The 20391-nt window shown below is 45.4% G+C and overlaps 3 protein-coding genes across 4 annotated transcripts in view; 2 read left to right on the forward strand and 1 right to left on the reverse strand.

Annotated features, from left to right (window-relative positions):
- LOC8034991 overlaps nucleotides 1-9983 on the reverse strand; it is a 47284-nt gene extending 37301 nt beyond the window's left edge. The window contains exon 1 of the mRNA XM_042289327.1: nucleotides 9955-9983. The gene's annotated coding sequence lies outside the window, so the exon portion shown is untranslated. The remainder of the gene's footprint in view (nucleotides 1-9954) is intronic.
- LOC8034992 (protein mono-ADP-ribosyltransferase PARP16) lies at nucleotides 7378-8759 on the forward strand. Its single transcript, XM_002410870.4, has one exon. The coding sequence runs from the start codon at nucleotides 7450-7452 to the stop codon at nucleotides 8473-8475; it is 1026 nt and encodes a 341-aa protein (XP_002410915.3). The 5' UTR covers nucleotides 7378-7449; the 3' UTR covers nucleotides 8476-8759.
- LOC115323229 (1-phosphatidylinositol 4,5-bisphosphate phosphodiesterase eta-2) overlaps nucleotides 9144-20391 on the forward strand; it is a 56992-nt gene continuing 45744 nt past the window's right edge. Inside the window, exon 1 of one of the 2 annotated variants that reach the window (XM_029983612.4) lies at nucleotides 9144-9434. In XM_029983612.4, the coding sequence (XP_029839472.2) occupies nucleotides 9380-9434 (55 nt within the window). In that variant the 5' untranslated portion in view covers nucleotides 9144-9379. Of the gene's footprint in view, nucleotides 9435-12154; nucleotides 12580-20391 lie in introns of those variants that run through there. The other variant, XM_040499317.2, reaches the window with a different exon arrangement.

The raw sequence follows: 20391 nt of genomic DNA on the forward strand, positions 1-20391 counted from the left end.
AAACTGTCTGCATGCATGTTCGAAGATATGTATGGACCAAACATGCTTCGGACATATGCTTTGAGGTCTGCCCGCAGACACGTCTGTCATCCGTGTCTGTAGCAAACGCCGGGTCTTTTGTACGAGCAGTGGGACTGGGGCCCAAGGATCGCGTTTTGGCCCTCGAGGCATTACGAACAATTCGCCATGACAGTGTGCTTTTTCCGGACATGCAATGACGACTCATTACGAGCTAACAATTTCACGTTATGCAACAAGAGGCTTTTGTGTAGGGCGTTGTGAGGTCATACGTGCGGGTGGCAACTACTCTCGAGTTAAGGACACGGCTTTGCAAAGTACGACGCACAAAATTAAAATGCAAGCACTGTAGAGCACAAAACCAAAACAAATCGTGTCATCTAAAACAGACAAAAAAAAAACAACGATTTTTTAAAATGTAAAAACAACAACTCTGCTTCTGTATTTTAAAAGTCAGAAGTTACGGTCATAAGCAATTTTTTTTTTTTTGGGGGGGTACATCCTACAAAACTTTCTGCGCAGCGCAACTTCTGCAAATCACCTTGGAAACGGACATATTGCGCTTTATTCAGCTTGTCTGGAAGAGTATACAGTGATGTATAATATAGATATTAAATACCCTTTTGGAAAGATAACTGATACTCTCGTTAGGTCACAAAACAGTTTAAGATGCTGAAAAAGGCACACACACACATACACACCCTCACGCACGCATATGCACACACACAGTGCACTTCTGAATTTATACGCGCGATTCCATACAGTATATAAGAGTGCAGATTCGAATGTGGCTGGCGTCTTCTCACGCCCGGCGTTGTGCACAGGCACGTAACCGGGGGGAGGGGGGCGGCCCCCCCCACCCCCCCCCCCCCCCCTAATTTTTCACTTTGCTGGGACCTACTCTCCCCTCTCCTCTTCATACAGCATTTTGTCGTGAGTGAGCCCCCTCCCCCCCGAAACAAAATGCTGGCTATGTGCCTGGTTGTGCACAATACAGCGTTATTTTGGAAATGTGTCCCGGCGGTACCTTGATAATACTCCTCCTCACCGATTGCCCCACGATGCGCAACATACACTCATTCCTGAGTATACTCAATTATGAGTGTATGTTACGCATCGCTGGGCAATCGGTGAGGACCAGTGATAATATATTACTCAGGTTACTCAGGTGATGATACATTATCACCTGGGTAAAGAAAGGAAATGGGAAAACCCGCATGCGACGAGAGAGCCGATACCGTTTTTTTTTTCTCCCTCGCCTAATACCAATATCGTATCAATGTGTGGCTGGAAAAGAAACCCCTGCAGGCTTCAGAGCGGCAGCTGACTAATTAATTAACCAATCAATCAATCAACCAATCTGTGTATTTTTTTCAGCGAGTGCATGTCACAAGTTGTTGTAAAGGGGTATTCACACGAGAGAGAAATCCCGGGGATTTCTCCCCGGCACGCGCGCATCACGAGATGAAAACGCGAGGGCTTTTGCACATCGCAAAGCCTGACGTTTTCGTCGTGGGATGCGCGTGCCGGGGAGAAATCCCCGGGATTTCTCCCTCGTGTGAATACCCCTGTAGATCTCAGGACGAGGGCAGATGTGAGCCAAGTGGAGCCTTCTTTGATTTAGTTTTCGGTGTTCACTGCCTCGAGTTTTGGATTACTTATAGTGTGAAAATTTTGGTGCGGTGATGAATCTAATTATTGCGCTTACCACACCTTTTTTTTTTTTACTCTGGCCCGGGTCTGTTGTAAAAAGCGTATTCTCGTGCAATGAAGTGTCCTTTGAGAAACTAAGTGACAGTGAGTCAATAAAATTATTTCTCAATAGCCCCGTTGAAAGGAGCCAAGTTGTTAAAGCTGATTTAGCTGTAAAGGGGGATGGATCGATGGCCGAGTGAGCGAACGGATCTCAGCTCGGAGCGCGGAGCGAAAGCTTGCGCTCCTGGGTTCGATCCCCTCTCCCCGCCTGTTTCGATCTGGATAAGTTTCGTACCGGCACGCGTTCGTGTAATCACTACTGCGTGATGCACGTTAAAAACCCCAGTTAGCGGTCGTACTGCACTGGCTAAATTTCTCACCTTCAGCTAAAGGACAAGTCACCCATTGAGGTCTACTAGCATCAAGGCTGTCTAAACGTACAAGTAAAACACATTTTTGTTTTGTTTAGCTGTCTGTTCAATCGCGAGAGCGTCAAAGAAATAAAAGAATAAAATCAAAGATCGCTGCATCGGGCAGTTGAAACGTCTAGGGGCAAAGTATAATTTAGTCGTGGAAAGAGTTTAGAGTCGTCAATAAGAAAGAACGCATGCTTTCAATGAATCTTTTGAGGAGCTCGCCTCGTATACAGAGCATTCCAATGTTTACCGACGCTTTACTTACGCGCCAGATTACATCCGCCATTGCCGACCTTCTCTCGTCTTACCGAGATATCGAGACACTGAAGCGGGCTTTGGCGAGCCTCCACCAAGGGTATTAAAGGGGGGGGGGGGGGGGGGGGGGGGGGGGGGGAGAAGAACAGAATAAAATCTGAAATGGCAATAACCTGCCCCGCTATGATAATGATGAAGCGAAGTAGACGCTATGAATGGAAACAAAAACTGAAGGTCGGCTATGTTGGCGCCCATGCACAACAACTACAAAGCGTTTGTATACATCGACAGCGTATATATAGGCCGACACGCTGTTTCCAACCGAGCCCACACAAGTTCAGGGCAAACGCGCAGTTCCCACACGAAGTGTGTGCAGTGCGCGTGCGCAGGAACCGAATTCGCGTCTGCACATGCGCCCTGCCGATGACAGTGCCACCGCAGCACCCTGACGTCAAGGGCAGCGTGTTGGTCTACACGTAGACTCCTTTGTTTTTTTGGGTTTTATATTTTTTTTTAATTTGGGGGAGGCGGGGTTGGGGAGAAGGGGGGGGGGGGGGGGGTAGAAATCGGGCGGTTTGCTTAAAGGTAATAAAAACCCGAGACTCAGGAACACTGAAGGGGACGAACACAACACAACGTCTCAGTGCATGCATGAGACGTTGTGTTGTGTTCATCTCCTTCTGTGTTACTGAGTCTCGGGTTTTCATTAACATGAATCACCACCAGCTCGCTTGTTTTTTTAAATATTGTTGCCTTTTTGTTCCAAGATGGCAATTCAAGTGAATATGTTTTTTTCACGATCAAGTGATTAAAGTGCGCAATATTACATTGAAGCATTGTATAAACGCACTTAAGCTTTACAAGCAGTTGTTTTGTTTTTAATAATCCTCGTTGCTTGCATAATCATCTGCGTGCGCAGCATCTCTGCATGCATCCTAGTCCTGTCTTCTTTTTAACATATCGGAATCGGGAGAAGGTTGTCTCAACATCGCAGCTTACGCGTACATTTGTAATGTTCAATAATATCAATAGTTCGACTGAAACAAATCATCTTCTATTTCTTACGAAACAAAGTTTTCAGGAAAAATCCTCGTCCTCTCTCTGTACCGTTCCCTCTCTCCCTCTCTTTAAATCTGTCTAGGCGAGGGGAAGAAGGGCAAAGTATACTTCACAATAGACATAAAAGAGAAATTTTGGGGCTCCATCTATATCACTCTACCAACTCTCTGCTTCCTAGAAAATATTTCCGGATCATGATGGAATTCGTTTTCAAAATTCGAGAAAAAATCGTCTTTAACCTGATCTTGAAGAAACATGTTCCGGGTGTAAGTCCCGGAAAATATCGGGTTTTACCCAAAATCGAAGGACCGTGTACAGGATACCTGGCTTGCATTGACTAACCACATCAGCTGGCACTGCGGTGGCCTTATTGTTGAGCGCGTAGATTTGGCAACATACCTTTCTCCCCACCGATTTTTGTTTTGTTTGTGGGAATTATCAGGGGTTTTCCCAGGAATTGAAATTAGGGGGGGTGTCTAAATTTTTAAAGAGGTTAGGGGGCGGGGGGCATTGAGAATATAGGAGTCTTGAATTAAGGGCGTACCTTCGGAAAAAGAAGGGAGGGGGGGGGGGGGGGGGTGTGTAGGGAAATCATTGTACGCTGACGTCGCGTGCAAGCCATGTATGCAGGCATAAAACTTTTTAAAGAAAGGCTCCTGGCCAGTTTCATTTTCAGTGTTCGTATTTCCTGTGCATCGGCTGCAAGCTGCTCTAAGAAAGTTATGCCTAATATTTATATGTTGTGTGCAAAGATGTAAATCTAATTGATTGGTTGATTGAATATGTTAAAGAGGTACTCCGGCTATTTTTCGAGCTATCCCATATTTTTCTGAATCCCAGGCATTTACCCTTTCTTGTATGCTATTTAATATTGCGAAATTCCTAATAGTTATTGTGAAATCGGCAAATGAAAATGTTGCGAAAACCAACATTCCAATATACTCGCATTTTTCGGTGCCGTGACGTAAGTGGAAGGCAGGCTTGCCATTCGAGCAAACAGTCTAAAGAATAGACTATAGACGCTTTGCAGCAGCTGTGCATGGACGCCGCCATAACTGACCTTCAGTTTTTGTTTCCTCTTATTTCGTTTATTTCACTTCATCATTACCATAGCAGGCCAGTTTATTGCCATATTAGATTCAACTGTGTCCTTTTCTAACGCATCGGCCTTTGTAGAGGATCGTCAACTACCGTTTCAGTTTCTCGGCATCTCGGTAAGACAAGAGAAGGTCAGCAATGGCGGCTGTAATTTGGCGCGTGTGTAAAGCGTCTATAAGGAGTATTCACTGGGCGCCATATTTGTGGGCGCTGTCTAGAGCGCATGCTCAGAACGAGCCCTCCTTAATAGGCTGCTAAGACCGGCCATTTTGACGGTGTGGAATGCACGTTGCAAAAGAACCCTGGAAGCTCGCCATCAGCACGCGCTCAGCAGTCGCGCACACAGCTATGGCCGCCAGCGAATACTTCCTATACCAAGAATTTGTTCCGTGCTGGTGCGCGGGTGCCGGAGCGAGTGTCCAAAGCATTCAAGGGACACCACGAAACTGCTTGGAATCAGTTAGGAACAAATTTTACGCGCTAAAAAGTGAACTCCTGCCTGCCCCTGACGTAACTTCTTCGTTGTTTCCAGTACAGACTTTCAGTTCGAAAAACACGGTGAGGAACAAAATTCTTAATTAAAAAAAACTTCAGAAAAAATTATATCTACAGTATATCTAAAGATTTGTTTAAAAAAAGCCGTGGAAGTTACACTTATGCGGTTTGTGTAGGTGAGTAATACGGCCAGGGGCACATTAAAGGCCTGTTCACACATGCAGCGGAGCGCTACAAGCATAGCGCTTACCTCGCGCTAAGCGCGTGCTGACGGGAGCGTTCACCAGCTTTGTATCCCACCGTCAAAACTGTTGCTCATGGCAGATGATAAGTAGCTGTCGGCACGTGAGGAGCGCTACATCAGCGCTTCGCTGCATGTGAGAACCGGCCTTAAGTGGGTTGCTAATTTTTCCGATAAGTCGGATAATTAATTCAAGTTCGTTCATTAACTTTTTAATTTGTGAAAATATACACATGACTCCAATTAGAAACTTACTGGGCGCCATCGAAAACCACTATATCAGTCAATTTTAGAACGACTTGAAGCTCGCAGGGTCGCACCAGTTACCACTCGTGAAGCAGGCGCAAAGCTAGCAGTGGGAAAACGAGGATGTTTAGATTATCATCGCGTTCCGCCACTGCTAGCTTTGCGCCTGCTGCATGACTAGTAACTTTAGAGCGCCCCTGAGCTTCTCACGAGCTTCAAGTCGTTCTAAAATTGACTGATATAGTGGGTTTCGATGGCGTTCAGTAAGTTTATAATTGGAACCATACGTCTATTTTCACTAATTAAAAGGTTAATGAACGAATTTGAATTAATTAGCCGACTTATCGGAAAAAATAGCCACCCACTTAATGTCCCTCTGGCCATATAACTCATCTGCACAAACCGCGTAATTGTACCTTCCACGGCATTTTCTAAACAAATCAGTAAAGCTTAAAAAAAAAAAAAAAACGCTTTCTATATATATTGACCTAATATTTGTGATATTATTCCAGCAATGTTCGTTGGTGTGTTCAGTAAATTTTCATGCAAATCAAGGACCATGAAGAAATCGCCGGACCATCGTTTTAAAGCCAATTCAAAATCTCGGAGAGAGAGAAAAAAAAATGGAGGGGAGTTAAGGTAGATAGGCAATAAAGCAGCTGTCTTCTCTTTTACTTTATTAGGAAAGGAAGTGCAAAGGAAAACATAAACATACTTCAATATATGATGTTACGCTGCTTTCATTTTTTTTTTCTTGACGAATAATCTTACGATCAATAATGACTACAGCTGTTAGGACATTCACCAGTTACAAGTATATGGAACTGCAGCGTATCACAACTTCCAACAATAGGCCGTGACCACCGTGAAGTATAGGTCTTCTGAAGCACCGTCAAAGGCGTGCTATACGGGACTGCCAATATAAGGGAGTTGTAGTAAATGGTTTTTCTCCTCCGCTACGTTATCCCCGAAGAAAACGCGCGAGCTGCGCATGCGCGCTGCCAGCCTTCTCTACATAGTTCAACGTCTTGTGGCGCAGTTTCTTCCGATATCTCGCAGTTTCTTCCGATATCTCGTTCGGTGGTACTTGCTTAGCCTGCGGACGGGATACTGACGAACGTTTCTGCGCCATATCCTCTGACATACAGCATTGGGTGCTTGTGACCTCAGTATCGGAACAAGGGCATCACAGAAAGTGTTGTTCTACACATTTGCCGCCGTGACCAGGATGAGATGCCTTTTGTTGAAGGACCATTTTATTTTCCAGTCGTTCTCTTTGTTTTCGCCAAGTGCACACTCTGTGGCGTATCTCGGCGCGATCAGACCAAATTAGGTTTCAGTTGGTGCCTTTCTCCCGCCCAACATTTTTGCGTACATTTTATTTCGTTCTGGTGGCGAGGCAGCGAACTGTGTTTCTCTTCGATGAGATAGTCGAATGACCCGTTGAATCACTACTTATAATTTTTTTTTTTAAATGTTATTTGAAGTTGCAGGAGGCCCACCATCTGCATCACGAGGAAATAGTTTTTACAACGCCTAAGGGCAGTGTTTCCTATCCAGCAAAGTTGAGAGTACGCATAAGCACTTAATTAGAACACTAGAATATGTTATTTAGTTATATTCATGCATTCTTATCCCATCATGCTGTGTGCCCTTGTTGTCGTTATTTTATTTTTTAATTTTTTTACGCCGCGAAGTAAGGTTAGTGGCGGGCGCGTCGTCTGCTATTCTCCGTCGTCTGCTAGGGGAGCGAGCGGCGCGGTGGGTGGCGCCAACCCGCGCGTGCGTACTACCTCCGTCACGTGACGCCTCCAGCTGGCGGAAGCAGACAACAAACACGAACGAAGCCAAACAGATAAAGGCGGAAAGCGACGAAGTGACCTCATCAAAGCGATCCGCGCGACACGGGGCGGTGCCAGCGGCAAGATGGCGGCGGTGGCAGACGCCGCGCTCCCGTCGCCTCAAAATTCCGACGCCCTCGGCGATGTGCTCAAGATTTTGACGGAGGATCTGCCCGCAGCCGACCTGCAGTGGTCGCTGTTTGTGGCAGCGCTCAGGTCGTACCGCTACGACACCGTACTGCGTCCGTTTCCGGCAGACTTCGTCGACCGGAGTTGCGACACGAAGCATATCGACGAGCTTCGTGAAGTGGCCGCCAGAGTGCCCGCGCTCGCCACACTGTTGCTGGACGAGCCGAACCGCGCTCCGCCGGAATCGTTGCAGCTGCTCCGTTGGGTGCTCACCTCGGGAGGAGTGCGACTCCGGTCCCGAAGCAAGCAGGATATGCCCGAACTCCGGGGCTCGCACGTCGACCTGGTGTTTGAAGTGGAACACAGCGCGCAAACGGAACGGCGGTTCGCCTCGGCCCGCGGCGAGAGGGATGTCTTCTTCGCTTACCACGGATCCCGACTGGACAATTTCTATTCGATCCTCCACAATGGTCTCCTGGCGCATATGAACAAGAACTCGCTCTTTGGAGCTGGCACCTACCTGTCCAGCGAGTTGAGCGTGTCGTCGACGTTCAGCCCTGCTGGCTTCGGCTGGCAGCATTCCGTCATCAGTTCGGAATTTTCCCTAGTGGCCATGTGCGAACTCATCGATCATCCGGACGTCAAGTGCCAGGACAGGTCCAAGAGTCATCCTTCCAGGGCCTACGCTCAAGATTCCATCGGTGGCAAGGTTCCCGAGAAGTACTTCCTGGTCCAGAACAACTCTGTGGTTCGAGTGCGCTATCTCCTCGTGTACACTGCGGTGCATCCGCGATCCCCGTCCCCCGAAATCCTACCGGCTGGGAGGCCTGCGGAAACGTGCTGCGCCTTCAGCTGGCCAGAGTTCTTGCGGAAGAACAAGTCCTGGTTCATGATTGCCGCGTACGCCGCCTTGCTCTGTGGCATCGGATTGTCCAGTTCCCGGGTCGGCCACAAAATAATGCTCAAGTTCTTCTACCGGTAGTAGACGTCCTGGTTCGTTTTGGGTGGTGCGTCGGTCCTTTGATTGTTCCGAAAATTATGATGTCGTTGTGCCATTGGGGGAATTTGGTGGGAGATGGTATGGTCCGATATATTTTTGTATACCTACAGTCGCATGTGACTCGATCGCGTGATCGCCAGTATGTATATACTTACGCATGATCTCATACCATATTTGTGTTTGTTTTTTGCCAGCTGTTTCTGCGGTCATGCTGGTGATCCTTGTGGTCGCGTTACATTTGGACTTAAATCTCTTCCTGCAAAGTTCTCTCTCTCTCTTTTTTTTTTTGCGTGTGTGTGAATGTACGTGACGTGTTAAACGTCGTTAAAAGGTATAGACCTTTCCATCGCTTATCACCCGGGCTAAAAATGCTAAATCACTGAGCTGTGGACGCATGCGCAGTGTCTGATCTAGCGCACAGCGGAGCAACAGCGCATGCTCAGAAGGCGTTCCACAGCCCAGCAGGCAAAGATGGCAGCACGCAGAAGGCGATTTTTGGAAAGGTCTATAGGAGAGCTAGGAAGGCGAAGCAACAATCTCGGGTCTGCTTGTCGTCTGCTATTCCAGAAACAGAACCCTTTCAACTTCCATTAATATATATATATATATATATTTTTTTTTTTCACAAACGCAATGGAGTTTTTGTAATTCTTATAGCCTGCAAGGACATCCAGGCCGTCGTGTAGGATGTATAATTCAGAGTCCAGATTTAGCTCGGCGCCCCTCAGGCAGCAAGCAATCGAGCTGAAAGGACAGACGGAGACAAAATTGATCTCGAAAGACGCCGTGTTTGGCGTTGCCGTGGCAACGAAAAAGAGGAATAAAAGATAGGGCGCCCAGGCGTCAGTGTCTGACACTAGTTGGCCCTGGCGCCTTGTAATCGTGGATGTCGTCTGCTGCGTCCCAGGGAGAGGAAGACGACGAGAGATGGCAGTCGGAAGGTAAAGTTTCTGCTCGCTTTAATTGTTACTGATTTATGTCGAACATTTATGGCGTGCAAATCGGGTTGGAAACTCCATACTCGAGTGCAGTGTGTTCAGTCTGTACACAGCGTGATGTAGTACGCTTCTGTGCTGTCCCACTTGAAGGTGTCTACGCGCAACGTTCGTCCGCTATGGGACGGTTCTGAAGAAATCCGTCCGCTTTCCTGTCCAAGCAAGGGACGCTCGTTTTTGTTGGGGCAGCATATTTCAAGTTAAAGTATATTGGGGTTATTGGCAATAGATGATAAAAAACGTGAGGTTTGGTGTTTCCGGGGGATAGAGATAGATATAGCTGATTTATTAAAAGATGATGCGATCAACCGCGCACGCTGCGGCTGATTTTTTACCTTGATTTTCATGTTTTCAAAGTATTTAAAACCATTATCAGCTATTTCAACCTACCCAACTCACAGGAAAGCAAAAGCAATAACAAACCACCAACACACAAACAAAATGGTGGCGGGGTGCTTGCACTCACCAAACTTTTTCACATGACGCCAATCCGCCATATTGTTGTTACAGTGAGTGAGTGAAAACATGTTTTATTTATCGAAAGATACAAAAAAAAGGTGCAGTGAAACTAATAAGCGTTGCTGCACTACCGATTTGAGAGTGTTATGTGAATCTTCGGAATACCCGCCTTCAGCATATGCCAGACAGCTCATGACAACACAGTTGTGGACGAAATGTCTACAGTGAGTTACATGAGCGAGCTCCAGGTTTTCGGCGCCCCTGTCAAGCACGCGTGCTGGCACAGCGCAAGCATCGTTTAGGTGGGGCAACATGCCCGTGCTTGTAGCTTAGCGCCTGTTTGCGCATTCAGCAAAATCAAACACCAAGGAAACAAAAACAAAGACGAAAAAGTCAGTCGAATTTATTGAATAATTACTCGCGTGATATGTATATCGAGGATAAAAAGGAAGAATTAAACGGGCAAAAACAATGTCTGCAATTAAAAAAAAAAAAAAAAAAAGGAGGGGGGCTTGTAATTTGGAACAGTTACTTCAGGAATATATCTATGTCATAGTCAAGTTGAATGGTCTTAAATCAAGTCTATCTCCCCCTCCCTCCCACACACACACACACACACTTTTTTTGGTAGTGCTACTTTTCTCATTTTTGCACAAAAGTAGGGAGGAAACATGGTTACGATTTAACACTTGAAGCTCACGAGTCAGAACAGATTTAAAGCTGAAACTTGCTAAAAGCGCTGATTTGTTGTGCTCCCCAAACTCCTCTATTGCTCCATTCCGTTAGAGAAAGAAGCAAACCCCATTTTTCTTGTGGGAGTAGCTCACGCCTCAGACTCAAGCTTAAAGATAAGATCCGCGTCTTCCAAAACTTAAAAAAAAAAAAAAAAAAAAAAAAAAAAAAGAGAAGGACAGTGGGAGAGGGCTTTTTCGTGGCTCGAAAACGAATGAGTCATTTAACCGGCTGGAATGTCTTGCCCGGCGAAGATACCGACGGAGAGTCGAGTTTCACCAGCTTGTTCCCTTTTATAGCCGCAAGAATAAGACAAAAAAAAAAAAAAAAAAAAAAAGACTGCCAAAAGTGTTTGATTATACAGTGGTGGCGTGACGTTGCATACATCGCTTCTCAACTACCGTGAAAAAGCATAGAACGTGGAAATCTGTACATGAATATGACCTAATGAAGTAATTAGATGTCATTTTTTTTTTGGTTCGCACGTTAATTTCTGCTTAAAACGCTGTTCTTGGGTCGTTGAACTTTGTCGTCAATAGACATACAAGCAAACACAAATAGCGAGAGAGACGCAGTTCAATAAAGCACCTGCTTTACATCGTATTTTTTTGTTTATGGTGAGAATGATGTGACTTATTTACATCAAAATGAACAAATATTCGGTTACTGACGCTGCGATAATATGAATTACATAAGCCGACTCACTTATGCTCAAGCTTATGAATTGCTATCTTTTAAATAAGAACTGCACTATAGCTAACTTTAGTTTTCACACAAAACAAAGTACAAGGATACGTGCATTTCTTTTGGATAGAGATTGTCAGTTTCATCTCCATCGATAAGTGAAATATATTTCAGGTTTATACATATTTCTTTTATACACCCCAAAGCAAACATTCCACGGACATAATCCAAGACACGCAACATAATCCAAAATAGTCGCAGCTCCCAGAGGTCAGCTGCACCCTTGATTCGCTTTATCCCATAATCCGGCTTTGATGTAAGAAATCCGGCAATCCGAGCAAATCCGAAAACCTACGTGAGCGCGTCGTCTGCTCGAAGCAGACGAAGCAGTCGACGTCGGCGATGTACGTAGCTGTGCGCTAACATACGGAAGTGAAGTGGAGGAGAACTCTGCTAAAATACGACTGCGTGGACAGCGACCAAGAGGCTGGCCTTGAGTTGCCCGCGAATTTTATTTTTGTTTCCTGGTGCAGCCATTTTTGCTATTTGCTGGAGCCACAGCCGCTTCTTTTACCGCTCTCTCTCAGCCGTAACACCCGCGCGGCGTCTTTTTGTTATTAAGTAGACGTCCGTTGCTTGTTTTGTTGCCATTTTTGGGAGCCGTTCATCTTCGCACCCTTCAAAAGCAAACAGAAAACCGACAAAACCAGCTGCTCAAGGGCCATTGCGCACGCGCAGAAGCCGTAGCGCATGCGCAGTAGTGCTACTCTCCTTTCACTCCTCCAGATTTTTGGGACATTTTTGGCGCGACGCCGTCGCGAGATGGCGACTCCGTCCATTCAGAACTGTGTGTTTTTGATCTCTCTACTTGATTCGTAGAGTAGGGGCGAAGGAGATGGAAGGCGGAGAGTACGCATTTTCGTCTGCGTTGAAAAGCGCGTGTTTTCGCTGCCGGACCGCGCGTTTACTCACGAGTAATTAGTGTGGAATGAAAATCCCCGAATAACGAGCGCTGGGAAAGCGGCCTTCGCTGGCCGGAATATTGCGTTTTTGTTGTTTTTTGTCGCGTGTTCTGCGTCGTCGTGCTGTCCGCGGGACCGTGTCCCTCTCGTGTGGTGGGTGCATCAGCCAGCCGCTTGTGAGTGAAGCGAGTGCAGCTTCAGGATGCTGAAGATCTTCAACAGGTTTCGAGAGCCGCAGCCGGACCTTGATGCAGGTATACGACTGATGGTGAAAAAAATGCATCGTCCTTGCTCTTCTTTTATTCAGCGCGTGTATTTTTCATTTTATTTTTTGAAGGCCATCTTCCGTCTGATGTGCGTTATTGAGTGCGAGGGCGTGTTCTCCGCGCACGCTGGTTTTGTGATAGATAAACGGATAATTTTTGGCGGTTTTTTTTTTTTTTTTTTTTTTTTGTTCTGCGTAGACGACGTTGTTTAAAATGACGTTCCTCGGAACGCAATACGTATCCTCTCTGAAGCATAACGGGCGTTGACACATTGAAGTTTGGAATGGATGGGAATGATTTTTAATCGTCTGCTTGTTGACATATGACACCAGTTAGGCTGTATGTTTGTTTAATATATATTATTATTATTATTATTAGACTTACGGTACCGCGGCTGCTTTATATGGGGTATGCTGTAGATACGACGCCGTTGATACTGCGCAGCAATTAGTGTATATAGTGTGTCTCTCATACAAATTAATCAATTAAACCGCCTAATTAGGAGTAAGAGCGGAATGGCGTGTGCGTGCATGCAATGTGTCGAGAGTGTACTGTGGGCGGTGCATTCATCCCGTGCAATAGAATCATTTAGGCCGTAGTACATGTGGATGGCGAGGCTCTTTAACAAATAATAATAATAATAATAATTGTTTATTGCTACCAGCATAGAAAAGTTTGGCATTGCGGATGCATCAAAGCCAACACGTGGCTTGTGCGACGCCATCCTCCAATAAAAAAAACAAAAACGATATGTAGCATGGGTAGTTACTGAAGATACAATATAAAACAGGCAAAAAAGACAAATGTAAACATAATTTCATGAAGTTAGTCACGCTGGTTATAACTTGAAGATTTTACGCGAAAAGATATTATGCACAGACTAAAACGGAAATCAATAGCATTGTCAAAGCAAAATGAAATAATAATAAAAAAAATAATAATAATGTTGTGTGTATGTTTATACAGCCGGAAGTTAGACAGCCTCAATAGGTTTCTGCATGGTGTCCCGTCTGTAGATGAGCAATTTAGCCATTGCAGTACAACCGCTAACCTGGGGTCTTTTACGTGCACCACGCAGTAGTGATACACGACCGCACGCCGGTACGATGCTCATCCAGATCGAAACGGGCAGGGGTGAGGATTGACTTTTCCGGAAAATCCCAGGAGACCTCGCGGCAAGGGAATTATGGGGTTGTTCAGATGTACGCTCGGGTCGACTCTAACAGTTCGTATATCCTAAAAAACGGCACGATTCATTCTTGCATGTCAATGGGAGTTTAGAACACACAAACAATAAAGCAAATACAATAGGAGGTCATCACATACTGTTTGGTTTTCCTTCTGCCTTCTCTAGATTCTGAAATCATAAAAAGCCAAACCATCGTCCACTTCTTCTATACCGGGATAATCTCACGTGCCGTACATCGAAACGTTACATACAGTGCATTAAGCAGACGTTAAGGGCGCCACATATTTCTGCAAAGGTCTATTTGACCAAGGATCTTGGGTTCGCTCTTGGGTTTGCATACATTCGCTCCACGTGCTCCGAGCTGGTGTGCACTGGGCTCTTTAACATGTAACTTAAAAATGACAGTGACTCCTAACCGGTACCCTAAATTACAAAACATTTTCAAAGTATTATGTTACTGTTGCGAAATTCACATTAATAAAAGAGTATCATATGATTGGTAAATGAGCCACAGGTGCACGATTACTCGCTTCATTTCGATTACAGAATGAAATTCTGTGATTAGTGGGGAATAAGTCATTCAGTGAATTTGTATTATATTTAATACACATTCTCCATGTTCAAATACACCATCTCATGTATATCATCGATTGAACACGTCATTTAATGCTAAAATTCCCCAGGAAAAGTTATGTAGATTGTCTCAAACTGCAGCATCCGTTTTCTTTAGTCCTTTTCTTTTCATACGGACCGGCAAATATTTGCTCCTCTCAGACTGAAATACAAATTTGAGTCGTGCATTCCACGACTGATGTCGGCGAGTTCATTGGGTTCAATTTTTTGCACTTCTCGACTTTCCTTTCTTTTTCTTCTTTTCTTTAGTTTAATTTGGAGGGTCAGTTTCCTCGAAGAACACACCACTCGCACCGCTGCTTGCTTCTGTGACTTCGATTCTTTCCGCTTGCGCATTTCGCTCACGCAACACACCGGGTACCTACGAGGAAATCCGTTTGCGTGCGTCCATGCCCTTCCGTTGGAAGGAAGCCGCCGTCGCCCTCCGCTTTTCTTCAGTTCAAAATGAAGAACCGCCAAGTCGGCAGTGTAACCCTGCAAGTAGGGCGAACTTGGTTGCACTCTAGCGCTGCTTTATATTGCACTAGGTTGCACTGCAGCGTTGCACTAGGTTTGCTCTAGGTTGCACTAGGTTGCACTGCTGATGGTAGTGTGATCAGAAGGCACCCGCCAACACGACGATCTGTAAAACAAACCTTGAAGGAGCGCACGAAAGAACTCCAAGGTTGGACGCGCTAAAGATACGGTTGAATGCACGGTGATGAAGAACTAGGAATTTATTCACTGTCCATATAGAGAACTATCGGTGGTTTTAAAGCTCACTTTTGATCACTGGAATGGTGCAGACTGGAACGGGTATACCCTCAAAGCATGATACTGGACTGCTCTCTGAGTACAGCTTGAGCGTGCACAAAATAAATATATTTTAGCATCATATGAAAAAGAGTAAAAAACAGAGCTTTTAATGTGTATGGAAGTAAGCACTTTTTAATAACGCTTTTTAGTGAAACCGAGACTGGATCTCGGATGTTCCATAGTAGGTTTTCCTTACGGTTCCCTGTGAAACGTTATGTTAAAAAAAACAAGCAAGTAAATTGCTTAATGTTGCAGCCCGAACAGTAAATACAATGCGTGCTCCAAGTTTAGAAACAGTTTTTTTTTCTTCTTTTTTTTTTTATGGTGCGGTACATTATTTAATAAACGAGAAAAAAAGACAACTTAATTAGGAGTAAAGCAGGAATTGCACTGGCGGAAATTAACGTAGTTTTCAAGATTTTTACCCCCCCCCCCCCCCCCCCCCTTTTATAATGTTGTCAAAAATGGAAAAATAAATGAGCTCTCCGAACTAAAAGCACTATCGCGGAGCACTGTCCAATTGTTTTGAATCTGCCAATCAACCTCGCCATAGTGTAAGAACAGAAAACTTTTTCTCATCGGAGCCGTTCTACCAGCGGTAAAGTTGTGGAACACATGTGCGAAAAACAAACCCCGAAAATCACGGGCAAATCGGAGCATAAGATAATATTTCTGCACCATTGCCTTCTAGAAACAAACCACGCGTGGATTTTTTTTCTGATAGTTTAAGTACACTTTTAATGAAATAATGTTTTAGATTTCAAACAATAAATATACACTCTTTTTTTTTTTAAGTTCACGCGGAACGTTTTTATTTTTTCAATTCCTTTACGATTGTCGGTTGATTTTTCGCAGATGTTTTCCGGCCTAGACTCAAACTTTTAGCGAAGCCGAAGGCCACGAAACAAACACCTGCGGTAAAACACGAAACCAGTAAACAAAGAAATCGCTCCCAAATTCGGAACACGCGAAAATAGTTCGGCACCCTTTGTTTTAGTAACCAAACCACGCGTGGGTTACTCATCGTACGGGAACCGCGAACACCGGATTAACGAAGCCACATTTGCTATTCTTGGGGTTGCGAATAATACTCTCGTTTTTAATAACTTTGTGGAACGACTTTTGTATGTTCCGATATTCGTGCGTTTGTCGGGTGCACATGTGTTGTTCCACGCTTGAATCACATACTCAATAAAATATACGCTAAACCTAAAAACAAAAAAAGAGCGATATCTAGCGAATCATTTTGAGATAGCACAACGTACCGTTCATAAAAAGCTCGTCACCGCTTATCACCGAGGATAACATTCCTTAGTCAGTGGTCTTCGGACGCGTAACATTCTGCGGGGGACGCTTACCGCGCACGCCCAGAATACGTTTCGCGAGGGTGTCTTTTAGCGAAAGATGTTTTAGCGAACGAAGTCCCGCCCCGAGTTTTCACTGAAAGGCACTTCAGCGAATTCGGCCGCCTGGAAGCAACGTGTGCGGGTGGGCCAGGTGGGTTAACAATTTTGCAATGAGTTGCCACAGACTGTCGCCGCGAGCGTCTATAGGTTAACTTGTGCCCCATGATACACGTCATTCGCAAAAACGTCGATTCGCTCAAATGATTGCAGTTCGTTAAAACGTCATTCGCTTATGTGGTCTGTACCACCGCTTAGTGCGGGTGAACAAATGTCTCGCGACAGTGGAGTTAGGAGCTGCAAGTCTCGTTGTTGGGCTGGTTGGTGCATGACGCTCAGAAAACTCGTAAGCGGAGAGACTGACAAACATAAGGGGACACGGAGATGAGTTTGCCAACGTCCTCTTCGTCGTGTCCGTTTCTGCGCGTACGAATTTCCCCGGCATTTCGGTTTCAGAATTTAACCTCGCCCCGTACTTAATTTGTTTTTGCTCGTTGGAATGTCTCCCTGTATAAACACGAGCACATTTTTGTTTTTTTGTTGTTGTCGGAAGCCCGTAAATGAAGGAATCATCTGTGCTCCTCCGCCCAAGGCCAAGATATTGACTTGGCCTACCCTCGCCCGTCTCTCTCTCTCTCTCTCTCGAGGCTGGGCGTTCTCTTTTCTGGAGCCGTGCCAGACAAGATTGGTCTCGCCTCGTTTTCTTTTTTTTGAAGGCGCGACGAATGCTGGCGTGCACATGCTGAGAGGCCGTGCCTCTGGACGATCAACTTGGCGCGTCCCCCGAAACAGCTGACGAGATGTAAGCGTCGATGTCACCTTTAGCATTTGCACTGCCATAGCCTCCTATAATACTGACAAAGCCTGGCAGATGGCCACAGGAAGCGGCCGCCGGAATGGAAACGGTGAAGCGGCAGACCACGGATGAGAGGAGAGCCACGTGACTGGCGCCCCGCTGCGGCGAGACGCCGAAACACACTTCTCCCGAGCGAACAAGTGTGTGTTCGGGTCCTCGCCGCTGCAAAAGCTGTGCGCTGACGACCAGGTTCCCCGAGAAATGCTCTTTACTACCAGATCCCCGCGCTCCTAATCTGCGACCGCGGGCACTCTATGGCTCCGTCATCGAACTGCCAGGCTTTGTGAGGTTAAAGGAGACTACGGCACTGCTCACGCAAAAAACGCGGTGTTTTTTTGCGGACACGATGACCGAATTATCACGGACCCACCTCGTGCATGTTCGAAGCACCTTCTTACATGCTTTGAACATGTCTGCGGACAGTTATTTTGTGTGACCAATGTTCACACGAGGAACGCCTCAGACGGTGTCTTGCAGACTGTCTTTTGAAGGATGCAGCGTGAGAGAAAGGAGTGTGCGAGTTCAGTTTCCTGCATGAGATCCAGGCAGCCAGTTGGGTCAAACAGTCGAAGAATCCCCGCGGCTGACCAAGCTCAAAATACGATTGCATCAAATAAATTAGATGCGCGCATGGACAGATTTGAGTTGAGGCCAGAGAAGAAGAAATAAAAATGATATTCCTCTGTCCGCTGCCGCATTTATAGGCACCGCAGACTTAAAGTCAATTCGAATGAAATGAATTGGATCCTTGGATCAAATGGAAATTCAATAATAAAACCAATTAGAAAAGGGGAAAAAACAAAAACGGGACTGGTTAAACGAATAGCCCGGGGAAAACTATAGTCGGATGCAACCTAAGAACAATCTTTTAGCTCCACCCACAAGCGCATTGCGCCCATGTGAAGTGCCTCCGCCGTCGAGAAAGTAGTTCGCTAGCAACGTTGCTTTTTCTTCCTCCAGGAGACGTGTCTTAAACTACTACAATATTTATTTAATTCATTCAGGACATTTAAATAAGTTAGAATACGTTTTTGTCAACGAAATAGCTGTTTAGTAAAGAAAGAAAGTCATGTCCAATGTACCGTCTTCCCAATTCATTTTCTGTCCAAGATACTGTCTAACATACCGTCTAACATACCTCCCAGCAGTGCTAAGCCTCGCGCCCGCTTCGAAATTTTTGTTGGCGATAGCGTCGCTGGATTCTCACGTTTTTGCGCAAAAACTGCTGCAAACGCAAGCCGATACCATTAAGATTTTGTGGCGTAACCTCGGGCACGTAAAACACGGTGCAAAAAAGCAGAATACTTGTCACGAGAAACTAGCGTCGCGTTGCTAAGGCCAGCAGCCATGTTGAACTTTTTTTTTTTTCAAAAGGATCGCGATTGGTCCACGGAGTCGTGACGTCATGAAAACGATTGGCTGGCGTTTCTCGGCGTAGGATTACATTTTCCTCTGAGAGGCATTTCCGGTTTTTTTCTTAGCTTGCAACCAACTATAGCGAGGAAGAGCCCTTCAGTGTCCGATCCTCGTCCGACCCCGCTACTAAGTCATGAGCGTGCATCACAGTGGGTCCGACGGTCACTGAGCATGACGCTTAACTTTCTCGTTGTCTCTGCGCGCATCGCGTTTTTCCCATCTAATAGATATTCTGAGTTTCTTCATATTCATTTTGAAAAACAGCGCGAATACCACACGGACAAGAAGGAGGAACACACAGGACGAGGCGCTGACTATCAACTGTCTATTCAGAACACATACATAGAAATTCACGCGAGGTCGGCTTCTTCTTTTTTCTCTTCCAGTCATTCGCCATTAAGCACGCAACATATCAAATTAAAACACACGAGTACATTAAAACACTCCAGCACAGGTATAAGTCATCGCGTCTTCCTCTATGCCCCATCATGAGCTCATGAAGAGCGTAAAAGAATGTATTTTTGAACTCAACGATGAAACGAGGTTTAGGACCAAAAGTGGAGTCTCAGTTGAAGGGTTCCTAGAGCTTTTGTCTATGTATCTAAAATCCACGTTTATCGATTGGCAGGACAACGTTTATGTACAAAAGTCAGGTGTATGTATAGGTTCAAGAGTGGCCCCTATGCTGAGCAGTATTTTTTTTAGGTAAAGTTGATAGGGCCCTTGAGTACAGGCTGGCGAACAACACCAAAAAGGTTGTCAGATATGTAGATGATTACCTGGTTTTCGTAGAAAAAAACAATTTTAGTAGAACAATGAGCGAAGTGTTAAAGACGTTCGCGGAGGAAGGGTTAGGACTCCGCTTCACTTCCGAGACTCCTAAGGAGCACAAAATCCAGTTTTTAGACATCCAAATTGACGTGAAAGAAGATCACGTATGTTGGATGCACCACCCCAGATCCACGAAGAAACTACTAGACTATCCTTCAGCACACTCAAAGCTCGTAAAAAACGGTATTACGTATTCCTGCTTACAGTCAGCGTTGACAAAAACCTGTTTTCATAAGATGAAAGAAAGCTTCTCAGTACAGGTCGCTAGACTCAGAGAATCTAATTATCCCGACTCAATTATTACTTCAGCCTGCGATAAGGTGACTCGGTATATCAAGAATGATTCCAGTAAACTTGAAAAAGAAAAAGCCAAGATAGACAAAAAGAATGTCGCCGTTATACCTTACATCCATCGTCTTTCACACGGGTTAAAGGGAGTCGGTTCGAGGTATGGGGTCAATGTAATTTTTTCAGCGCGTAACAAACTGAGCAGAATTATAAACGTGGTTAACAAGCGTGCTGTCAGGAAAAGTAAGCCAGAACTGTTTGGATGTCGCGTCAAGCATGGCATGAAGTTCGTGTCCTGTGCACAGGGGACCGTTTATGAAATACCGTTCTCATGCGGTCACTCATATATAGGTCAGACGGGTCGTTGCCTCAACATTCGTCTACGCGAA

This window comes from Ixodes scapularis, unplaced genomic scaffold, assembly GCF_016920785.2.
Source record: "Ixodes scapularis isolate PalLabHiFi unplaced genomic scaffold, ASM1692078v2 PGA_scaffold12__126_contigs__length_90152505, whole genome shotgun sequence".
Classification (NCBI taxonomy): Eukaryota; Metazoa; Arthropoda; class Arachnida; order Ixodida; family Ixodidae; genus Ixodes; species Ixodes scapularis.

What these genes read in the sequence shown, in the direction of transcription:
- LOC8034992 (XM_002410870.4), top strand. Translation starts at nt 7,450, where the DNA reads ATGGCGGCGGTGGCAGACGCCGCGCTCCCGTCGCCTCAAAATTCCGAC.